This window comes from Hyposmocoma kahamanoa, unplaced genomic scaffold (genome assembly GCF_003589595.1).
Source record: "Hyposmocoma kahamanoa isolate Upper Pololo Valley unplaced genomic scaffold, ASM358959v1 159, whole genome shotgun sequence".
Lineage (NCBI taxonomy): Eukaryota > Metazoa > Arthropoda > Insecta > Lepidoptera > Cosmopterigidae > Hyposmocoma > Hyposmocoma kahamanoa.
Genome location: NW_020653571.1, coordinates 179,162 through 198,381, shown reverse-complemented (window position 1 = coordinate 198,381; position 19,220 = coordinate 179,162). Strand labels below are relative to the sequence as shown.

General features: G+C 36.6%; 1 protein-coding gene across 2 annotated transcripts in view; it reads right to left on the bottom strand.

Moving 5' to 3' along the window:
- LOC113240608 (snake venom 5'-nucleotidase-like) overlaps positions 1 to 17,397 on the bottom strand; it is a 48,830-nt gene extending 31,433 nt beyond the window's left edge. Inside the window, exons 1-2 of one of the 2 annotated variants that reach the window (XM_026477946.1) lie at positions 17,351 to 17,397; positions 1,631 to 1,748 (exon numbers count right to left, since the gene is read on the bottom strand). In XM_026477946.1, the coding sequence (XP_026333731.1) occupies positions 1,631 to 1,688 (58 nt within the window). In that variant the 5' untranslated portion in view covers positions 1,689 to 1,748; positions 17,351 to 17,397. Of the gene's footprint in view, positions 1 to 1,630; positions 1,749 to 16,138; positions 16,292 to 17,350 lie in introns of those variants that run through there. The other variant, XM_026477945.1, reaches the window with a different exon arrangement.
- Positions 17,398 to 19,220: the final 1,823 nt, after the last annotated feature.

Below are 19,220 nucleotides of genomic sequence, written 5' to 3'. Positions count from 1 at the left end.
CATTTCCTGATAATGTTCCGCGTAAAAATCAATAGCGTTCTTCATCTCCTCTAGGGTTTTCTCCACTTTATGGATTATTGCTAACTTCTTATTTACCTCAGACAATATGTTTTGTGCTGAAGTTTCATTAAGATCCACCTCAAGTTTGGATGATGGAATTGGCGAACTCACTTCACCCTTCTGACAGTTGTCACAAGTACCGTGTTTTTCAAATTTTTTTATATTTCGCACGCATTTTTTATGCCACACTGTCTCGCAGACTTTACACTTCAATGTATCATCCTTAGTTGTTGAGATAAATAGTTTACATTTATTACATTGTACCATCTTGAACTACAAACAGGTACAGCACGTAGGTAGAATGAAAAAAAAGTAGAAAGGCTGTTCACGTCCGTTCGCTGAGTGCGCGCGCGCAAGACGTATGGGGAACTGTATACGTTTTTACAATAAGATTCCGGAGCATATATTAAGTTTATCAATTCCTAAGTTTAAAAACTACATTAAAAATATTTTGATCGAAAAATCATATTACAAAGTTGAAGACTACGTGTTAGATAAAGATGTATGGAAAGACGACATGACTCCAGAATCCACACAAATTTGATTCAAAGTGTATTCCATAGCATTTAAGTTTATTTGAAAAGAGCAATCCCTAGAGTTTCTTGCTCGTTCTTCTCAGGGAGGTCAGCGTAGTGAACGAGCAGTAGCTTAACTGTGACGTTTTCAAGTGTAAATTTATTTTACCTATGGAATAAATAATCTTTGACTTTGACTTTGAAACTATTTTTCCGGATTGAAATCGCGTATATTTGTTTTTTCAAACAAACCAAGGTTTCGGGCCCTTCACAGGTGCCAATAGCCAGTTTGGGATCCAGTATTTCCTTTGAAGAACAATCCAATAATCGAAAGGAAATAAAATTCGAGTTTAAAACTCTTGTTGTTATTTTATATTGTTGTTGTCGAACATTAATTGGGATTTTTATTCCATTTGTTTTTTTTACCACTGGCTACTACTGGGATAGTTTAAATTCCATTTGTCGCCAGTAGCAACAACAGATTTTTCACCACTTGGTAACATGGTTTTTTTTCCATTTGTCGCCAGTGGAATTCACCACTGGCAACAACTGAGATTTCGCCCCCATTCACCATTTTGCGCCCATTTTTCGCCAGTGGGAACACAGCCAGTGGTGACAACTGTGAATAAGCCTTTTGAACTAATCTCTTTAGAGTTTTGCACAACGGTTTTAGAGTAATTATTCAAATTTGTTTTCATTTCTGTCGATTTTATGTTTTGTTGTTGACTTTTTGTTTGGTTACCGTTGAATTTTTTTATTTGTTGTGTAGTTTTTTAGTAACTTAATAACATAATAATCGAATCCTTCTTATTTTGTTTATTATTTGTTCTTAACTTATTGTCCCTAAATCGATTCTCTCTTCGTTACAAATTATTTCGATAAAATATTTAAATCGATTGTTTTTTTTTCATTCCATTTTACGTTACTACATCCCTAGGAACTTCAAATCTCAACGTACCCATGTTAAATGTGAAATGAACTCTAACACACAGTCATAAGACAGGACGCGAGAGAGACAGAGCATGTGTGAGCGGTGAAGTCCTCTCTGTACTTACTGGTGGTTTGTTCGATATTATACACATCGTTGTAGTGTATAATGACGACATCGTCCATGCCGCGGCCGGAAAGCTGGCTCACTGCACGTCTGCCCACTTGACGGACTTCTAAGGAGGCCTGGAAGGAAGATGGTTGTTTTTGTGAAAACATACAAAGCATATGTTAGTATAAAAGGTCCGATCCTTTTAAGGAAGATGTTCCTCACTTCACAACCAAGAGCGTTTTACAACGAAGAGTGCTTTGAAATCGCGATAAACCCACCAGTTGTTTCATACACTTAATCATCATTAACAAAACCCCGTATACGTCTTACAGCCACTACAGATTCCGCAATTATCTCGTGGTCCCATTTGTCCCACTAGTAGTACCATGAGGGAAAGCTGTTTCTCGTAGTTGCACTACCATTTCCCTACTCCCTGTATATTTTTTTTTATACAAAATTACGGGACACTGTCCATAATAGTATAGATCTGAGGGCACTGCGTCCGTCTCCCTAAGCACATGTGCCTGTAATTTCACTAGCACATTTAACCCTTTAAAACCGGAACGCAGTAATACTCACATTACTGCTTGGCGGCAGACATAGATAATATATAAATAGGTACAATTGGTATAACCTCAGATTACAAAACAAAAAGCAGATGGAGCACGGCGAACACGAGAGTGAAGCTACTAAAGCAAATACAAATTTAAAAGCGAATACAATCTCGCGTCATTACTAAGCAAAGTTTTATGTTTAAAAATACCGCCTAGTGTCTTTAGACATTGTGAAAGTCGTTCCCAAAAACAAAAAGAAAGAAAATCTTCTAGAAGAACATCTTTACACGTGCAATTATTGATTATTTGACTGTTTTATTATTTATTTACTAGATACTTTTTGAGATTCAGCAAAACCACTTTTAGTATAGTAAGTATTTTCTATGTTGTGTCGGTTGTAGTTCGTGTGGCAACAGACGCTGGTTCGAGTAGAGTCAGTTCGAAGGAGCTTTTCTGTGTCATTCGATCTTCGTATCAATAACAATAATAACAAACAAGTGGAGTATTTTCACAAACAATACATAAATATCATGGTAGTATTATATTCAACAAAATAAATAATAATAATAACGTACACACTCAACATAGCCCCACACTACCACATTGTGTTGCGAGTGCCACGAACACACACATAGACAACCACGAATTATACCCAAACTCACGAAAGAAATAAATGTAAGACATAATAATATTTCTCCCGACCAGGCAATCGAGGTCCCAACCTCTGCGTGACAGTCCGGCATGGTAACCGTTCCGCCACTCTTAAAATAAACGCTCTTAACACGTTATTTGCCAAACAAAATTTCAAATGATAAAGTCAACAAATCTTTATTTCAAATAACCACTTGAAATCGTAATATTTTTGGGGTACACGAACGGAGCTTTTCCTGTAGTCTGGCGCACCCTGGGCAACAATTAGCGAGACCTTACGCTGATTGCCAAATTCTTTCACCACGATGGCAAACATATAATGTATACCATCGACACGAGAAAAATATCGTTATATCGATTAAACTCTACTGCTCATTCGTACGGCAGATTCCATTGATAAGAAAGAGTAAACAACTCTAGGGGATGCTCTTTGTGACTAAACATTTGTACCTACATATTCATCATTTACAATATTTATTTTAAACATCATAGATCAAGACTACAAGAGTTAGAACCGGAATCTGACGGACGTGTTCTAAATCAATAAGTCTGATGTGGATAAACGGAATAATTTCATTGGCGCTACGCGGGTCACGCTGACGACTATACTCTGAGACATCCCACAATCCTTTCGGGCAAATCCCTAACTAGAGTTGGGTTAAGGAAAAATGTCAATTTTGAAAATATAAACATTTTTCTGAATATTTATAGTTATTAGTTGAAGATACTTAACTCTAATTGTGAAGTTTAGAAAATTATATTTAGCAATGCTTATACAATATTATTTTATAATTAATGTTAAATAAAATTTTAAAAGACATTATCTAAACGTAGAACTAAATATGAGTATTTTCTAATTATGTATATTTTTACTATTTTTCACATTTTTTAAATTTCCACCTTTTGAAATTTTTTGTAAACTATCAACACTAATCGTCGCTTTAGATGAAGGTGAGTGATATTTTGGTAAATTAATTTGAATATAATTAAAATTTGGTAAATTAATTTGAATTCATTTTCTACTCGTGTTTCCATTTATTACGCACATACATAGTACATACTTTTTCAAATAAATGACATATTCTAAGAAAATTTTTTTTTTACACATTTCCAAATATTCACAAAAGTAAAGACGACACTTTATCTTTAAACCCGTAAAGTCCCGCGTGGTTTTCATCATTGTCCGACGCGGCCCATATGGCGCACTCAATAGCGGTCACCCTAGTCCGAGGTGGCTGTTAACGTGTTAATTTAAATCTAGTATGAACAGTATGCAGAATACGTAGATAGGAAAAATCATTAATTTTAAATGTACGGATTTATTGTATTGACATATAGCTATAATTAAAAAAGAAGTGATACTTCATTGAAATAAATAAATTTTTCATTTGTTCACATGTTCATCGCCGAGTTTATCCCGGCCAATCACGTCAGCGGAAAATCGGCGCAAAAACATCTCAGCGGCGGCGCAGCACACGTCTAGTAAATAATATGTAGACTTATTTGTAATTAGCTGTTGATTTTCCTTAATAAACAGACATTTTTTTATAATACCCAGTGACGGGACGAACATGTTGTGCGTAAGTGCGTACCTGGTGGTAAGCTACACGCCTATACAGAACAGTTGCAGTGTCAAACAAAGCTTTCAATCATGAAGACCTGAAGGGTACTGCCATTGCGCCCGTCACCATGAGACGTGAAGTTGACAAGCCATGTGGTTTAAACAGCGGAAACAGGTTATTAGACTACTTTATGTATATATAATAACAAAACTGGACCCGTGGCTCAGATGGTTAGAGCACTCCTACGGTGCAGCATGGACGTGGGTCCAAGTCCCACCGGGTCGACGAAATTTTTCTGTGTGTTCGATCTTTATATATTCATAATCATAACAATAATTATAATGCAGTTTTTTTGCATGTCAGGATGTTTCACTATCATGATATAATTTTTTTTTTTGGGAAATTACTCCACTAGTTTGTTATAACTACTAAACAAAGATCGAACACGTACAAAAAAATTCAAGTTTAATCTATATCAAAAAGTATATATAGAGATGCTGCTCGCGCATAGTACAGATAAATCTATTCTTGGTCCACAGACCCCCAAGAAATTCAATTGTCAATATGATTTAGAAGCGTATCACATTTAAACGAGGGTGTTTCAAGGACACCCAAACAAATTGATTCACACATCCTGCCTAATAATGTTGTCATCATTATAATACATGTCAACTGTTTTGCACAAGCATGTTTTCAATTAGGTTAACGTTTCAATTAGTAACGTGTACGCCGTGTGATACTATGTACAATAAACATTTAGCAAAAGTTGTTATCAGAGATAGGCAGTCAGTTAAAACCCAATCAACCCGTCCTAGTTTCTACCTAAAGTCCTGGGATTTAGCCCGTTTCTGCCCAAAATCGTGGGCAGAAACGGCGTATGCGGAATTTGGTATTGTACGAGCTGCTTGTCTGCTTCTCTGGTGATGTAGGGATATGTAAAAAATGCTGTAGAAATAATACTCGACCGATACCACGGAGTATCTTTATTGCATTAAAAATTATAATTTATAAATTTTGCAAGTGCCCAATGTAGGGCGCGACGATGTACATTGTCAGTTGCCGAATAATGTACGTTGAACCGTACAGTATAATTCCATATTTATTACGAATTTAGATTTAAAAAATCTTTTTTACACGAAAAAGAGGCTACGCCACATAATATTCACCTTGCAATCCTGTGGATTCTCATTACTAAGATGCATGTTATGGATTTTTAAGAAGATCGACTTAAGTGCATACTATTTATGTGGTCTGTGGTGCATACGATGTACCGATTTTTCATATCGATTTATTTCAATGCGATTTTCAAGCGAAAGGATTCAATAATAACCATTTTGTATAATATCATTAAATCTGAAGAAATTGTGTAATTTACAACAAAAATATTTAGTTTTTTTTAACCGACTTCAAAAAAGGAGGAGGTTTTCAATTCGACTGTTCTTTTTTTTTTTTGTATGTATGTTACGCGATAACTCCGATATTTGTGAACCGATTTTCATGATTATTTTTTTGTTGGAAAGGGGGTATTTCCATAGTGGTCCCATTTCATTTTGAAGAAAATCATCCACCTCAAAGAGTGGCTGTTCAGTGTTCACGCATGAAGATTCATTTTTATAAATAGCGCCTAACTTAAATTAGGAGCAATTACTTTTAGCAATTATTTAGTTGATTTTGCTATTTATCCAATTCAAGGCGTTTTTCCCTCGATATACTTTGAGTAGTGTCGTAGTGAGAATCTATTTTTATTATCTCCAGTATCAAGTCCTGTATAGTGGCGAACTAGGGGATATTTCAATGAAACTTATCAAATAGACGTGATTCCACGTACTTTTGAGGTCGGTTTTTTTAGTACTCTGTACTGAGATTATTATAATCCTAAGTGACGGGACGAAAAAGTTGTGCACCTGGTAGTAAGCGACACGTCTGCCCATGGTGGTTACAGTGCCACTCAGAGCTTTAAATCGCAAATATTTGAGGGACATTGGCACTGCGCCCATCATCCAGAGTATGTCTCTGGGTGACGGGTCCTGTAATTTTACCAGCGCCAGGGTTTTTACTCGGCGCTGGGTTAAAACCCAATAACGCCCGAAATCGAGGGCAAAACTAATTACTTGGTCTCAAACTAGGAAAACCCTGGTAATATGGCACCAGAATAACAAAATTAACTCCGGAGGCATTTTCCAGAACAGCCAGACCAGAACCAATTTAGAAAAGTTTATTTCCCAAATTGGTCCTTCCGGGAACCTAAACTTGTTCATCCAGCGCCCACAGTACTATCGCTAGGTCACCGAGGTCGCTCAAAAATCGTATAAAAGTATATTGTTAATGTCTCTCTATTCTTGTCACGTAAGTAATAATAGGTAGAACTTGCTCCCGGGAATTCCTGGTTCCGGAAATACCGAGAAATCCCGGTGCTGGCGAGGTACAGTCAGTCCCGGTACCGCAATTATAGATATCCGAAACTCGTCGTCGTCGGGTGTCATTTTGTGTTTGTCTCTATTTTCTAAGAAGTACTTGGCTATTCCACAGTGGTTCCTGATTTGCATTGTAATCTGGATGAAGTTTTTATATGGCATTATTATTACGTAAATTATTGAATAGGTGGGAAAACCCGGAATACTGGTTACAGCTTCGGCTTTTCAAGAAGTACAAAAAAAAAGTAAGAAAACAGTTTATTGCACAAGCACAAACACGCATATAAACAAGAAAAACAGAGGAACAATAATTAAAAAATATATATTAAAACGCGACTGGTACAATCGGGGCTTGCTCAGCTTTAGCCACAATCGTTTTTTTTAATCCGTGTCGTGGCGCTGATTTTCACCAACCCGGCTGAAGTACCGGTACCGAGCTGAGCCCAGTACCGGGAATCAAAATTTTAGGAACCGGACCGGTTCTGCAATCTCTAGTAATAGATAAAGAAACCACATGATTCTCGTACAAGCAACGCTTGTTCAAATATTATCGTACCGTAAAAAGTCCACGGCGTCGCAGTGTAATTAAAAGACCCCTTTATCTGAAATCAGCTTACATAAAGGTGTTTTGTAATATGTGGACGGATATTGTTTTTATATTCATACAAATGTCAATACTGTCCTCCTTGTATTATAACTAAAACTTATGTAGGTAATTGACATTTTTAGCAAAATTGAGGTAGTAACATATCTGGGATCAGCAAAAATAATTCAAATTCAAATTCAAATTCAAAATAATCTTTATTTCATAGGTAAGCATTATTACACTTGAAATCGTCACAATGGTTAAACTCTACCGCTCATTCGTAAGGCAGATTCCCCTGAGAAGAATGAGCAAGAAACTCTAGGGGTTGCTCTTTGTAAATAACATTTACAATATTTTTTTATTTGAAACATCAGATTGAGACTACCTCCATGAGCTAAACGGGTTACTACCACGGATTTTTGTCATCCAAGTACGCAGAAGTTGTATAATAACCTTTAGTATAAAGTTTTTGTTTCACTATAGTTTTAAACCTCGTGAAAGGCAAATTTTGTATATCAACCGGAATCTTGTTATAGAAGCGTATACATTGCCCCTTAAATGATTGTTTGACTTTGTGAAGACGACTATCAAGAAAAGCTAGTTTATTTTTATTCCTCGTATTAATGTTATGTCTGTCACTATTTTTCATAAAGAAATTACTATTCCTTTTAACATAAATTATATTTTCATAAATGTATTGTGAGGCTAGTGTAAGAATGTTAATTTCCTTAAACTTATCTCTCAAAGATACTTTGGGGCCCAGATTGTAAATTGCCCTAACTGCACGTTTCTGCAGGACAAAGATTCTATTGATATCGGCGGCATTACCCCAAAATAGATCTACGTAATGATTCTTTACGGTACTTTAGCAACAGTACGTGAACAAATCATTCGCCTGGTGGTAAGCGACATTTAGGGCGATCCAAGACATTTAGTCCACATTTATTCGACATGAATTTGATCGCGCCATAGATAACCTGATGTAAGTAAATGTATAAATATATCTTCAATATGTTTGTATGCCTAATGTTCATTTTCCATACAACCTGTGTTTTCACAAATAAATAAATAATGAATGTATCTACTGACATCGTCAATTTCCACTTGTTACGATCCTGACAATCCTCATGCCTCTGGCACTCGCATCAATATCTTCGTACAATTCCATTTATTCTGAACTCTTTTAACTTAGCCTTTTGCTTTATTGTTTTTTTCCAAAAGAATCTGAAGCATTATCTCATAAAAATTGTCTTGTATTGCATCAATCTATATACAATTGGGCACAAGTTTCGGAGTATATGAATAACAAAACAGTACAGAGTACTAAAAAAACCGACCTCAAAAGTCCTTCATCCCCTAGTTTGCCGCCCTTAGAGGTGGAATATTTTCTTCAAAATTTAAATGAGACCACATCTGAGGTCCTCTTTCCAACAAAAAAGAATTATCAAAATCGGTTCACAAATGGACCGGCCGGAGTTATCGCGTAACATACATAAAAACATAGTCAAATTGAGATTCTCCTCCTTTTTTGAACTCGCAATGATGATATAAAAACAAATTATTTCTTTTTTAACCGACTTCAAACAAGGAGGAGGTTTTCAATTCGTCTGTATGTTCTTTTTTTTGTATGTATGTTACGCGATAACTCCGGTATTTGTGAACCGATTTTCATGATTCTTTTTTTGTTGGAAAGGGGGTACTTCCATAGTGGTTCCATTTCATTTTGAAGAAAAGCATCCACCTCGAAGGGTGGCTGTTCACACATGAAGATTCATTTTTATAAATAGCGCCTAACTTTAATTTAGAAGCAATTACTTTAATGGTTGATTTTGCTATTTCTCCAATTCAAGGCGTTTTTCTCTCAATATACTTTGAGTAGTGAGAACCGATTTTTATTATCTCCAGTGCCAAGTCCTGTATAGTGGCGAACTAGGGGATATTTCAATAAAACTTAGCAAATAGACGTAATTCCACTTACTTTTGAGGTCGGTTTTTTTAGTACTCTGTACTGAGATTATATATCATCGTATCCGCACGCACGCTTCTTTATATTTTGGGCCTTTTCTTGGTTAGTTCCGCCATCACTCCTATCAAAATTCTCGAACCTAGAATTATTATGCTTCTTATATTACGCTTTTTTTTATTTATTTATTTATTTCAGGCAACTAGGACCCATAGATACATACCTTACAGACAAACATACATATAATATAACAATAATATAATAAAACAATAACAGAAATATTAAATAAATACCTTACGGACTAATCATAATCATAAATACAATATAACATGATAATATACATATAATACTATTTATTTACACGTATGTACTTCGACGTGTGACGCAACGTGGGTGTCCGGTAGCTGTCCTCGGAAACGCCGGTACATGACACCCTTCGGCCAAAAGTCTTCTCTCATGAAGGTCGACAGGTGTTGAGTTGGTACTCGCACCACAAATGAATTAAAATTCACATTGTGGCGCGATTCCAACCGCTCGACCCTCAGGTTTGCGTTGGCCTTCACTCGCATGTACTCCACAATATCCGCAGACTTGGTGGAGTAATGAAGACGCGACACGTATAACAACGTCGTCGGTACCGCTCGACGTAATAAATGATTCGGGCCAGTCAGGGCGGTGCCACTAAGGTTTCAGCTGGTGTTCTTCTTTTTCATTTCCACCTTCCAAAAGCCGTCCTCGTCGCACTGATCAACTCGTCTCGGTGGTACTGACGACGCAGCTCCAGATACGAGTTTCTTTTTCGGTTTTCCCTTCATTGGTTGCCTGGGTTGTGGTTGTGGAGTACTAGGTCGGGCAGCGGCAACAGCTGCGTAATCACGTGGAGGGGTCGTCTCCGGCGGGGCGGGGTGCGGGGAAACGCGCGCGGCAACAGAGCCAGAGGTCGGTGACACATGCATGTGAGCCGACTCAAAACTGCTGAAGGAAGCATTTTGCGCCCCGCGAGAAGTGTTCACAACTCACTGATGGTGTTGTCTGAGACCTCCAATTTACACTGAACTTCAGCAAGGCTTGCTTTTAGGGACGTGATGTCCTTCAGCAGCCTGGTAACGTCGACGTGGTCGAACGTGACAGGGGGCAGCTTATGAAGCTTCTTCGCCACGAATGCAGGCACGTCGTCTGGGTCGGTCTCCTTGAACAACGTAATGATGTCCTGGAGACTCTTTGCTCCTCCATCTCTCCGACGACACGGCATCTGCTCGGCTTTGCCAAACGTCCGGAAAAGCAGGGCCTTGCCACTGCAAATCTCTTTTTCTTTGAAATTTGACTTGCAGATCTGCACGATGCTGACTTCGTCCATGGTATCTATGGCGTGTTGTATAAACGCCAACAGTTCGTTGGCTATGAGTTGCTGAGAACCCATAGTCAATTACGTGCAGCGGCTATTGCCGAGCGGGTCGCGAATTATTATAATTCTTATTGTGCAGTGGAGCACGTCCGAAGCCGAGCGTGCACCGCACCGCACTATTCTTTTTTTTAATAACTTAAAAAATAACGCACTTTATTTTAATATTTTATTTATACATATATTATGCTTATTAATTATCATGTGAAATTCAACTTCACTAATTTAACTGTTTTTGATGGCTCAAAAACAGTATTCATACATAGGCTCTCTCGGGCAGTGAGTAAAAAAGTAAAGAGAATGGACACTCACCGTCCCTCCTTGGCTTTAGATACTGCACCACGCCTCGCACATTGACAGTCACATTGACTGAACGAAAACAAAGCTGTCGGCGAGCCGTTTTCGAGCTAATACAGCTTTGATATTTGAATATAGTTTTCATTTGTTCATTATGGAACTTGTACGTTAATAAACGATGGTCAAACTGAAAGTTCTTAGAACTGGCCACTTATAAACAATATAATAAAAAAATAATTCTTAAATTTGAAAATAGAACTCTTTGCCAATATTACTGAGTATATATTTCATTCATTTGTCATTTGTTTTACGATTTGGCGGCAAATTGAAAATTGTCTGTGTCACGTCAACATGAATTTAACACGAGAAAATTTTCGTGCAATGATTTTTTATGACTTTCGATGTCATTTAAGTCAACAAGAAAGTTATGATAGACTACGATTGGCCTTTCACGATGAAGCCCCATCTCGTGCGACTGTTTACAACTGGTTTAATGAGTTTAAACGTGGTCGCACTAATCTCACTGATGATTTACGTGAGGGACGGCCTTCTACGGCGACGACTGAAGATAACATCTGTGTTGTGCGGCGTATGATAGAGACTGACAAAAGAGTGACCTATCAGCAGATTCGGACAAGCTTAGGCATCGGTATGAGTCAAGTGCACAAAATCCTCCACGAACATTTAGCGGTCAGGAAGCTTTGCGCCCGGTGGATACCTCATAATTTGACTGAGGCTCAAAAACTCCATCGTGTGGATTGGTGCCGTAAAATGATTGAAAGATTTAACGGAGGTGACTCAAATGCTGTGTTCGACATACTAACAGGTGACGAAAGCTGGATTTACTGTTATGATCCTGAAACCAAAAGACAATCTGCTCAGTGGGTGTTTCCTTTCGAGGAGTTGCCAACTAAAGTGAAGAGAGATCGAAGTGCGGGAAAAAAAATGGTGGCCTCGTTCTTTGGAAGGATAGGTCATTTCGCAACAATTGTGTTAGAGGATCAAAAAACAGTTTCTGCAGAATGGTACACTACCAATTGTTTGCCACTTGTCTTGGAAAAAGTTCGAGAGAAACGACCTCGCAGTAGGATCCTCCTTCACCACGACAACGCCTCGTCGCACACCGCCAAGCGAACGATCGACTATTTGGCGACATCAAACGTTGAATTATTGGGTCACCCGCCGTATAGCCCCGACCTCGCGCCTTGTGATTTTTATTTATTTTCAAAAATTAAAGAAAAACTTAAAGGAAAGCGGTTTATGAATGCTGAAGAAGCGGTGGCTGCGTATCGCGATGCCATTGAAGAGACCCCTAAGGACGAGTGGGCAAAGTGCTTTTCCCAGTGGTTCCATCGCATGCAGCGGTGTATTAACGTGAATGGACAATATTTTGAAAAGATATAATAAAACTAATAACTAGGCTAATGTAATCAGTTTTTAATTTTCTAAGAACTTTCAGTTTGACCCTCGTATAACATCATTGTACGTTACTATTTATACGGCTGTTTATCATGATATGAACAGGATAAGGAGAGGAGTTTCTTTCGTTTTCCGAAAGAAGAAACGAAGTCAGTAAAAAAAAAACCTATGTCTGAGACCATCTGAGACTCGTTCAGTTATTGTTTTCTTCATTTATTTAGTGCAGAGTAATATATAATACTTTATTATATACTTTATTATATCAATATGAGACGTTATAACTTCGTGAGCTTATAGACAATAGACAAGGGTTCTCGAATTTGTATTGCCGATAAATATTACGTAGTGAATATACCTAATTATTAACTAGGTAATAATAAACTTGGACACGCAATTTCAAGTATCTTGGTTACTTTATTCAAAAGTGCCTGTCCAAAATATAACATGTTAAGTGCTTTTAATATATATTTTAAATAAATCTTCAATATTATTCTAGTTAGTGAATTAATGAAAAATATAATATTATATCGATATAATTATTACAATTCTATTAATATAATTATATAGAACATCGCGTTAGAATTTTCGCTATGTTGCCGCTCTGATAACGTGATGTAATAGTACGAGAGTGATGGATAACCCTGCCACTTCACGCACACATTTGCGCGTGTGTACAAAGCGCCTTGCTGTATGTAGTGGTAGTAGGTAAATAACTTTCGACCGTTATATGGAGTGTCCGGGGTGTGTCTCGGGGTAAATGCTTGGACTGTATAGTTTAGTACCAGTAGGGATGTTCTAGTAACAGTAGAAAGAGTTCGTCTAGAGAAGTACTGCCACCTTACCTATTTTTGCCGCCAAGCAGTTATGAAGGGTATGTGTGCTGGTGAAATTACAGGCACATGGAACTTGTCAACTTATGTCCCAGGGTGAAGGGCGCAGTGGCAGTGCCCCTCATATCTTTGTTTACATTGCGATATAAATTTAAAAAATAGATGTCATTCCGCGGTTTTGAGGTCAGTATTTTTGAGATTATTTACAAACGAAATAAAAGCCTTTTGAAAAATATATATCGAGTACTATAATAATACATTTAGTTCAGTTGATAAAAAAAAAAAATTCTAGGTAAGTTTGTGTTTTTTTCTATAGTGAAAATTTTTAGAAATCGTGTTTTCACACCATATACTAATCAGTGTATATATGCTCAATTATACTATATATATATATATTTTTATATACTATACTATAGTGAACAACTTCATTTAAATATACAAGATACGACACTTTAAATTGCTCGACTATATTCGACCCCTCCTACGTAAAGTATCGTATGTCGAAATTGCCAAGTTTACAGGGGAGAGTTTTAAAGTTTTAAATTCACTGAAAAGAGCATAACACGTGGCTATAGCATTTCGCAGTTTTATTCGAGTCGATATAGTCGAGCAATGGGAACGCGCCCTTAGCGCTTTTAATGTGTGTATAATTTGCGTAAACGTAAAATTCCTATACATATACACGGTTGTTAGTAAAATACTAACAACCTCACAGGATTATATTACTAACGTCATAAACAACAACTTTGTTCCATGTCTTTTTTACAAAACGTAATAAATTTACTAAAAAATAAACTTAACGTTTTGTTGCACTATCTGACACTTTTTAGATCTGTATTTGGAAGTAAGTTAGTAAGTTCAAACGTGTAAGTGTCCTTCTCGACGACCTCAGCACTTGCTCCTACGTTTTGCATCGGACTGATATTTTCGTGTTACTGCACAGAGTTATAACTGTTTAGAGCGATTTGTATCGTTAAATATTTTTAGTTTTGTACGAAAGTAAAATTGGATGAATTATTAAATGTCGTGCAACAAATATTGTTGCAAAAACTCTTAACGCTTATTATTACAGTAATTAATATTATATATTACAATAATAAGTGCATGCATATTTTGTGATATCAAGCGTGCGTGCGTGTTTAAAAAGCAAACACTCACGGGCAATAAATTCGAAACACCTGCAAAAAAATAAAAAACGTAATTCATCGTAAACGTGAAACTAACAAAAGAAAAATAGAAACTTCAGAAAAAACCTAACGCTCCTTGGTTCCTACGGAATGAAACGACAGTTGTTTGAAATATGTATATAATAGACGCACGCTTGGCCACATTCCCACGCGTTTCTTTAAAAAAAGCCTAATCACTCTAGCCTTGAATAGCCCCAATTTGTACTTTTCGGGACACACAGATTAGTAGCGTATTTAATTCCTTTGGCATGTGCATTGGGAAGGCGGAAGCATAACGCTTCGTACGAAATGAATCAATCGATGGAATATATGTACGTATAAGGTACGTACAAGGTAGGTACGTCAAAGTCAAAGAGCACTTATTCCATAGGTAAAATAAATTTACATTTGAAAACGTACGCTGTAAAGTCACATTTTTATAATCAACAAACCGTTAACGATCAGACGGTCTATCTGATGGAAAATAGTGTCGCCTATAAACATTTGCGAAAATTTAGGGTACTTCCCTAAATATCGTAATGCGTTGCCGGCCGTAGGGACATAGGATCTTAAGGGTCAATCCATGTTGAGCAAAAATTCTCACGCACGCTCGAGAATGCTCGCGCATTCAACGGAAGATATTGGCTCGTATCTAGTTTATACGTTACACAATAGACCAGAAAGTACATTATGCTAAGTATAATATCGTTACAAAAAATCGCTTCCATGCCGCTCTGCTCCAATATAAATAGAGCCAAGTGTGCTTTGACATTGGGCTTTAGTCGACGCGAATCCGTTCCGGTGCAGGCGGTAGATACGAACGCGAACGCAGTTCGTTGCTCGCCTGATGCCCGAATGGGGCCAGCGGACAGGGGACGAGGATCCCACGCATTACATGATATCACCTTTCAAGGGTGGACAGGTGAAGCGAGCCGATCCTTCCTTCTTTAGCGCGGGTGGAAACCAGTCGAGGGCGTCGCCCTATATACCTAGAATAGGATTTCTATACAGACAGGGAATCCTACCACAGGCAGAACTGCAATGGTCTTAATGAGGTTTTTAAACACCTTAATGGATCCTTGCAGAAAAAAGTACCCTTCCAGGTGATATGTAATCTTCCTCACACCAGTAAAACACGACTGGACTCCGTCAATAACCTCTCCAAGATATGGCATATGACCAAGAATTGAGATCTCTAAATAACAATAATGTAGCAAAGTGAGAAAGTACTACAGACATTACTACTGCAAAAGAATAAGAATTAAGCTTGATTTTGAGAATGTTACAAATAAATAAGAAACAACTATAGCATTCAAATTACAGCTGGTAATAGTACTAGTAATAATAATAATAATAATAAGTTTTGACAGCAGTCAAAGTCTACTCCCATTCTCCGTCCAAAATAATTATTGTCAAATTAATACTCAACCAAATCGAAAGAAAATGTCAAGTATGAAGCTTCATTCGCATCACACCAGTTAAGTAATTCTTATTTGATAGTAATTGTTTTGGACAAATGTTGGACAGAGAACGGGAATAGACCCCCAAGTTTTTAGTCAGAGAAACGAAAGCAGGGAAATGTTTATTGTACATTAACATGAGTACGATAACCAGCTATCTGAATTACTTAGCCGAAGTCAGCCAGTATAACTACAACACGACATCTATGAAAACACGTGCCTGTTTTAGCCATCCAACGACAGACCGGACACCATCGGTAACCTCCCCAGGAACATCCACATTGGTCGACTCAAGCAGTGAGCTCCATCGCGACCGCAGTGCAGCCTGCGCCGCGAACGAAGCCATAGCTCGAACTGTCTTCACTATAACCATTTTTACCCTGTCACTCTTTTGATTTACTGATGACCAAGTACAGGATGATGCAGTTTATTAATTTACGAGTCCATTTTGAATGTAATTTTTTTCTAATTTTAGATTTTGCAGTCCACAGGTCAGGTTGCTACATTCATTTCCCCTTGAGATAAATTCAGAATATAAACCGTAGTTTATCTTGTATGTGCGTATTTATCACTTTATATTTGAAATTATCTATAACCGGTGTGCAAAGACCAATGTTCCATGTTTTGTTAATTTAGGGCTGTTTCTAGTTTATTTTTTGCTGTTTAAACTCCAGTAGAATTTGATAGAAAAAAGCAACACGGAATATTTTTATGAAAGGTTTATTCTTGATGATTTTATTAATTTTGATAGTATTTAGAAAACTTCTTAAAAGCTTTTGTTTCAATAAAATTAAAACATTATGCAGTCAATTCTTTTATAATATTTTTTATAAAAGAATTAGATTTTATATTTAAATTAGAAATAATATTTAAAGTTATTGCAACAATTAAAATAGAAGTAATAAAACAAACATATTTTTCCAAACAACCAATTATGTCTTTACAAACAATATCTTCACGGTGTTGACATAAGATAGATCTATAATAAAGACCTTGATTACGTACTGACATACATGAAGATATACTAAATTAGTCAAATTCAAGGTCTCCTTTGGTGTTACACGAAAATAACCACTACACTTATTTTTGGCACTAAACACAGTCTTCACAGATATATTTCGATTTTCTACAATTAAAATGCCAGTAAAACATTTCGTATATAGTTTACATTTTCAAAAGACAAGGTTTCTGCAGCACGCAGGTTGAATACTAATGTGTAACACAGGTCAAGGTCCCAAAATATCTGATCCTATATGTGTCAAATCACAAATTAACATTTTAATAATTTTCTGCGGAAAAACGCACACGCCTAGTTGTTTACAAATTACTTGTGACACTAAATACATCGTCTGTTCCTTTCTATCGTCTTGCTCTACTGCAGTTTCAGAGATTTATCGTTAAAATTAAAAGCCTAATAAAGTGGAAAACTTACCTAGCAGAATTGCCGACACCACCGACGAAATTACAGCTGGCTAGGCGAAAAGAACAAAAAAATATTTATTATCTTTTTTTGCGAGAATTATAAATAGTTACAATATTTTCGAGAGTAATTTAATTTGATAAAATTCGAATTGCACACCTATAAACGGAATACCGACTGAGTTATGTCAGTTTTGAGATGTCAAATTCGATCGCCTGTCAAATGTTGTTCCGTTGTACGTAGAACTATTAAAGGCGTTGAGAGCTTATTACGAACATATTAATTTAATTTATTTAACGAACGACAGCAGAAAGCACTAATTAGTTACAATATATACAATAACACTCTATTTTCTACTATAAGAATTAGAAATACTGTTTTCGAATAATGAGGTTTACAAAGCAGTGCCTATAAATTTATTGGAGCTATTGGAGCAAACATTTTTTTTCCATCCTCTAAGGTCGAAATGCATCATATATATATATATATATATATATATATAACGTCTGATGTATATATATCAACATAACATGTTAATTTCCAAAGTCTAAGGAGCAAACGAGAACTTAACACAGATGTATTGACTATGAAGCCATCGACAACAGGTGAACCAGTATAATAACATTGGGTCAACCTTTTCCATCCTATAAGGGTCAACCCCACCGAGTGATAATGAATTCCAAGCTAATACAGTGGAATTGTAGGAGTTTAGCAGTTCCTAAAAAAATACACTTTCGGACACAATTCGGGCCACCACGCATTTTCAGTAAGCTTAAATGATTGATTGATCAAAAACTATTATGCAATTTTAAAACTAGCATACTAAACGTCTTTTCCATAAGTTTTCCTTGTTGGGAATTTGGATTTGTAAAACCAGGGAAAACTTTTTCTTCGATGATAACACTATTTTGTATTCTAGCCCTTTACGACAAAAATGCGTGGTGGTTCGAATTATGTGTCTGGGAGTATATAATAATAGTTGTGCTGCTGTGCTGTTAGAAATTTACAAATTTTTGGCATTTCGGTTTTTCTTGTTTATAGTGTGTATAGCCATTATGGATTGCGAAAAAAAATTTGCTAAATTTTTATACAGAAAATAATTAAAATCAATTATAAGAAATTCTTAATAATAAGTATTTAAGTTGTACGTGGCTGAATCCTATATAACCTCCTTCGCTTGAAATTGAACCTGACCTTCCTTACATATAAGGAAGTACGCCGATGGAAAGAAAAAAGACCCGAGGGTTTTATTCTGGGGCATTATAGTCAAGTTACTCACCATGCAATTATACTATTTACGAGCAAGTGTGCTGAAAAAGACTTTCCATGTTTCGTGTTCGTTTGGATCACCGATGCGAAACGCATGTCTTATTCACTTTTATTGTATGGATATCATTGACTTACAAATAAATGGACGGCGGGTCTAATACAAAAACTACGAAAAAAATGTCCCAAGTCAACCTATTTAAACGTAGTGACATGTAAAGGAATATGAAAAAGCCTTGAAAAAGCTAAAACGTTGAGTTTAAATTGTAATGTCATCGCAGTACTGTCTAATTTTGCTTGCTTCGCTGTCAGTCGAACAAACGAAGACTAAAGCGTGAATGACGCTCTGTATACGATTTTAACGCCGTATAAGTTCGGACACTTTTTAGCGCAGACCCGACGTCCATATAATTGTAAGTCAATGATGGGTATAGAGCTTTTTCTCATTGGCTGCGTTTCTGTGCACTGATACTTCATTTTATTGGATAATCAATTCTAAAGTATAAAGCAAAGATTGTTGAAAATAGTAGTGTTTTTATTTTTTTGTTCGTCATCATAATTCATTTTATATAATTCACAACTCATATATAAAAGTCATTTTACGCGGAGTTTTCGT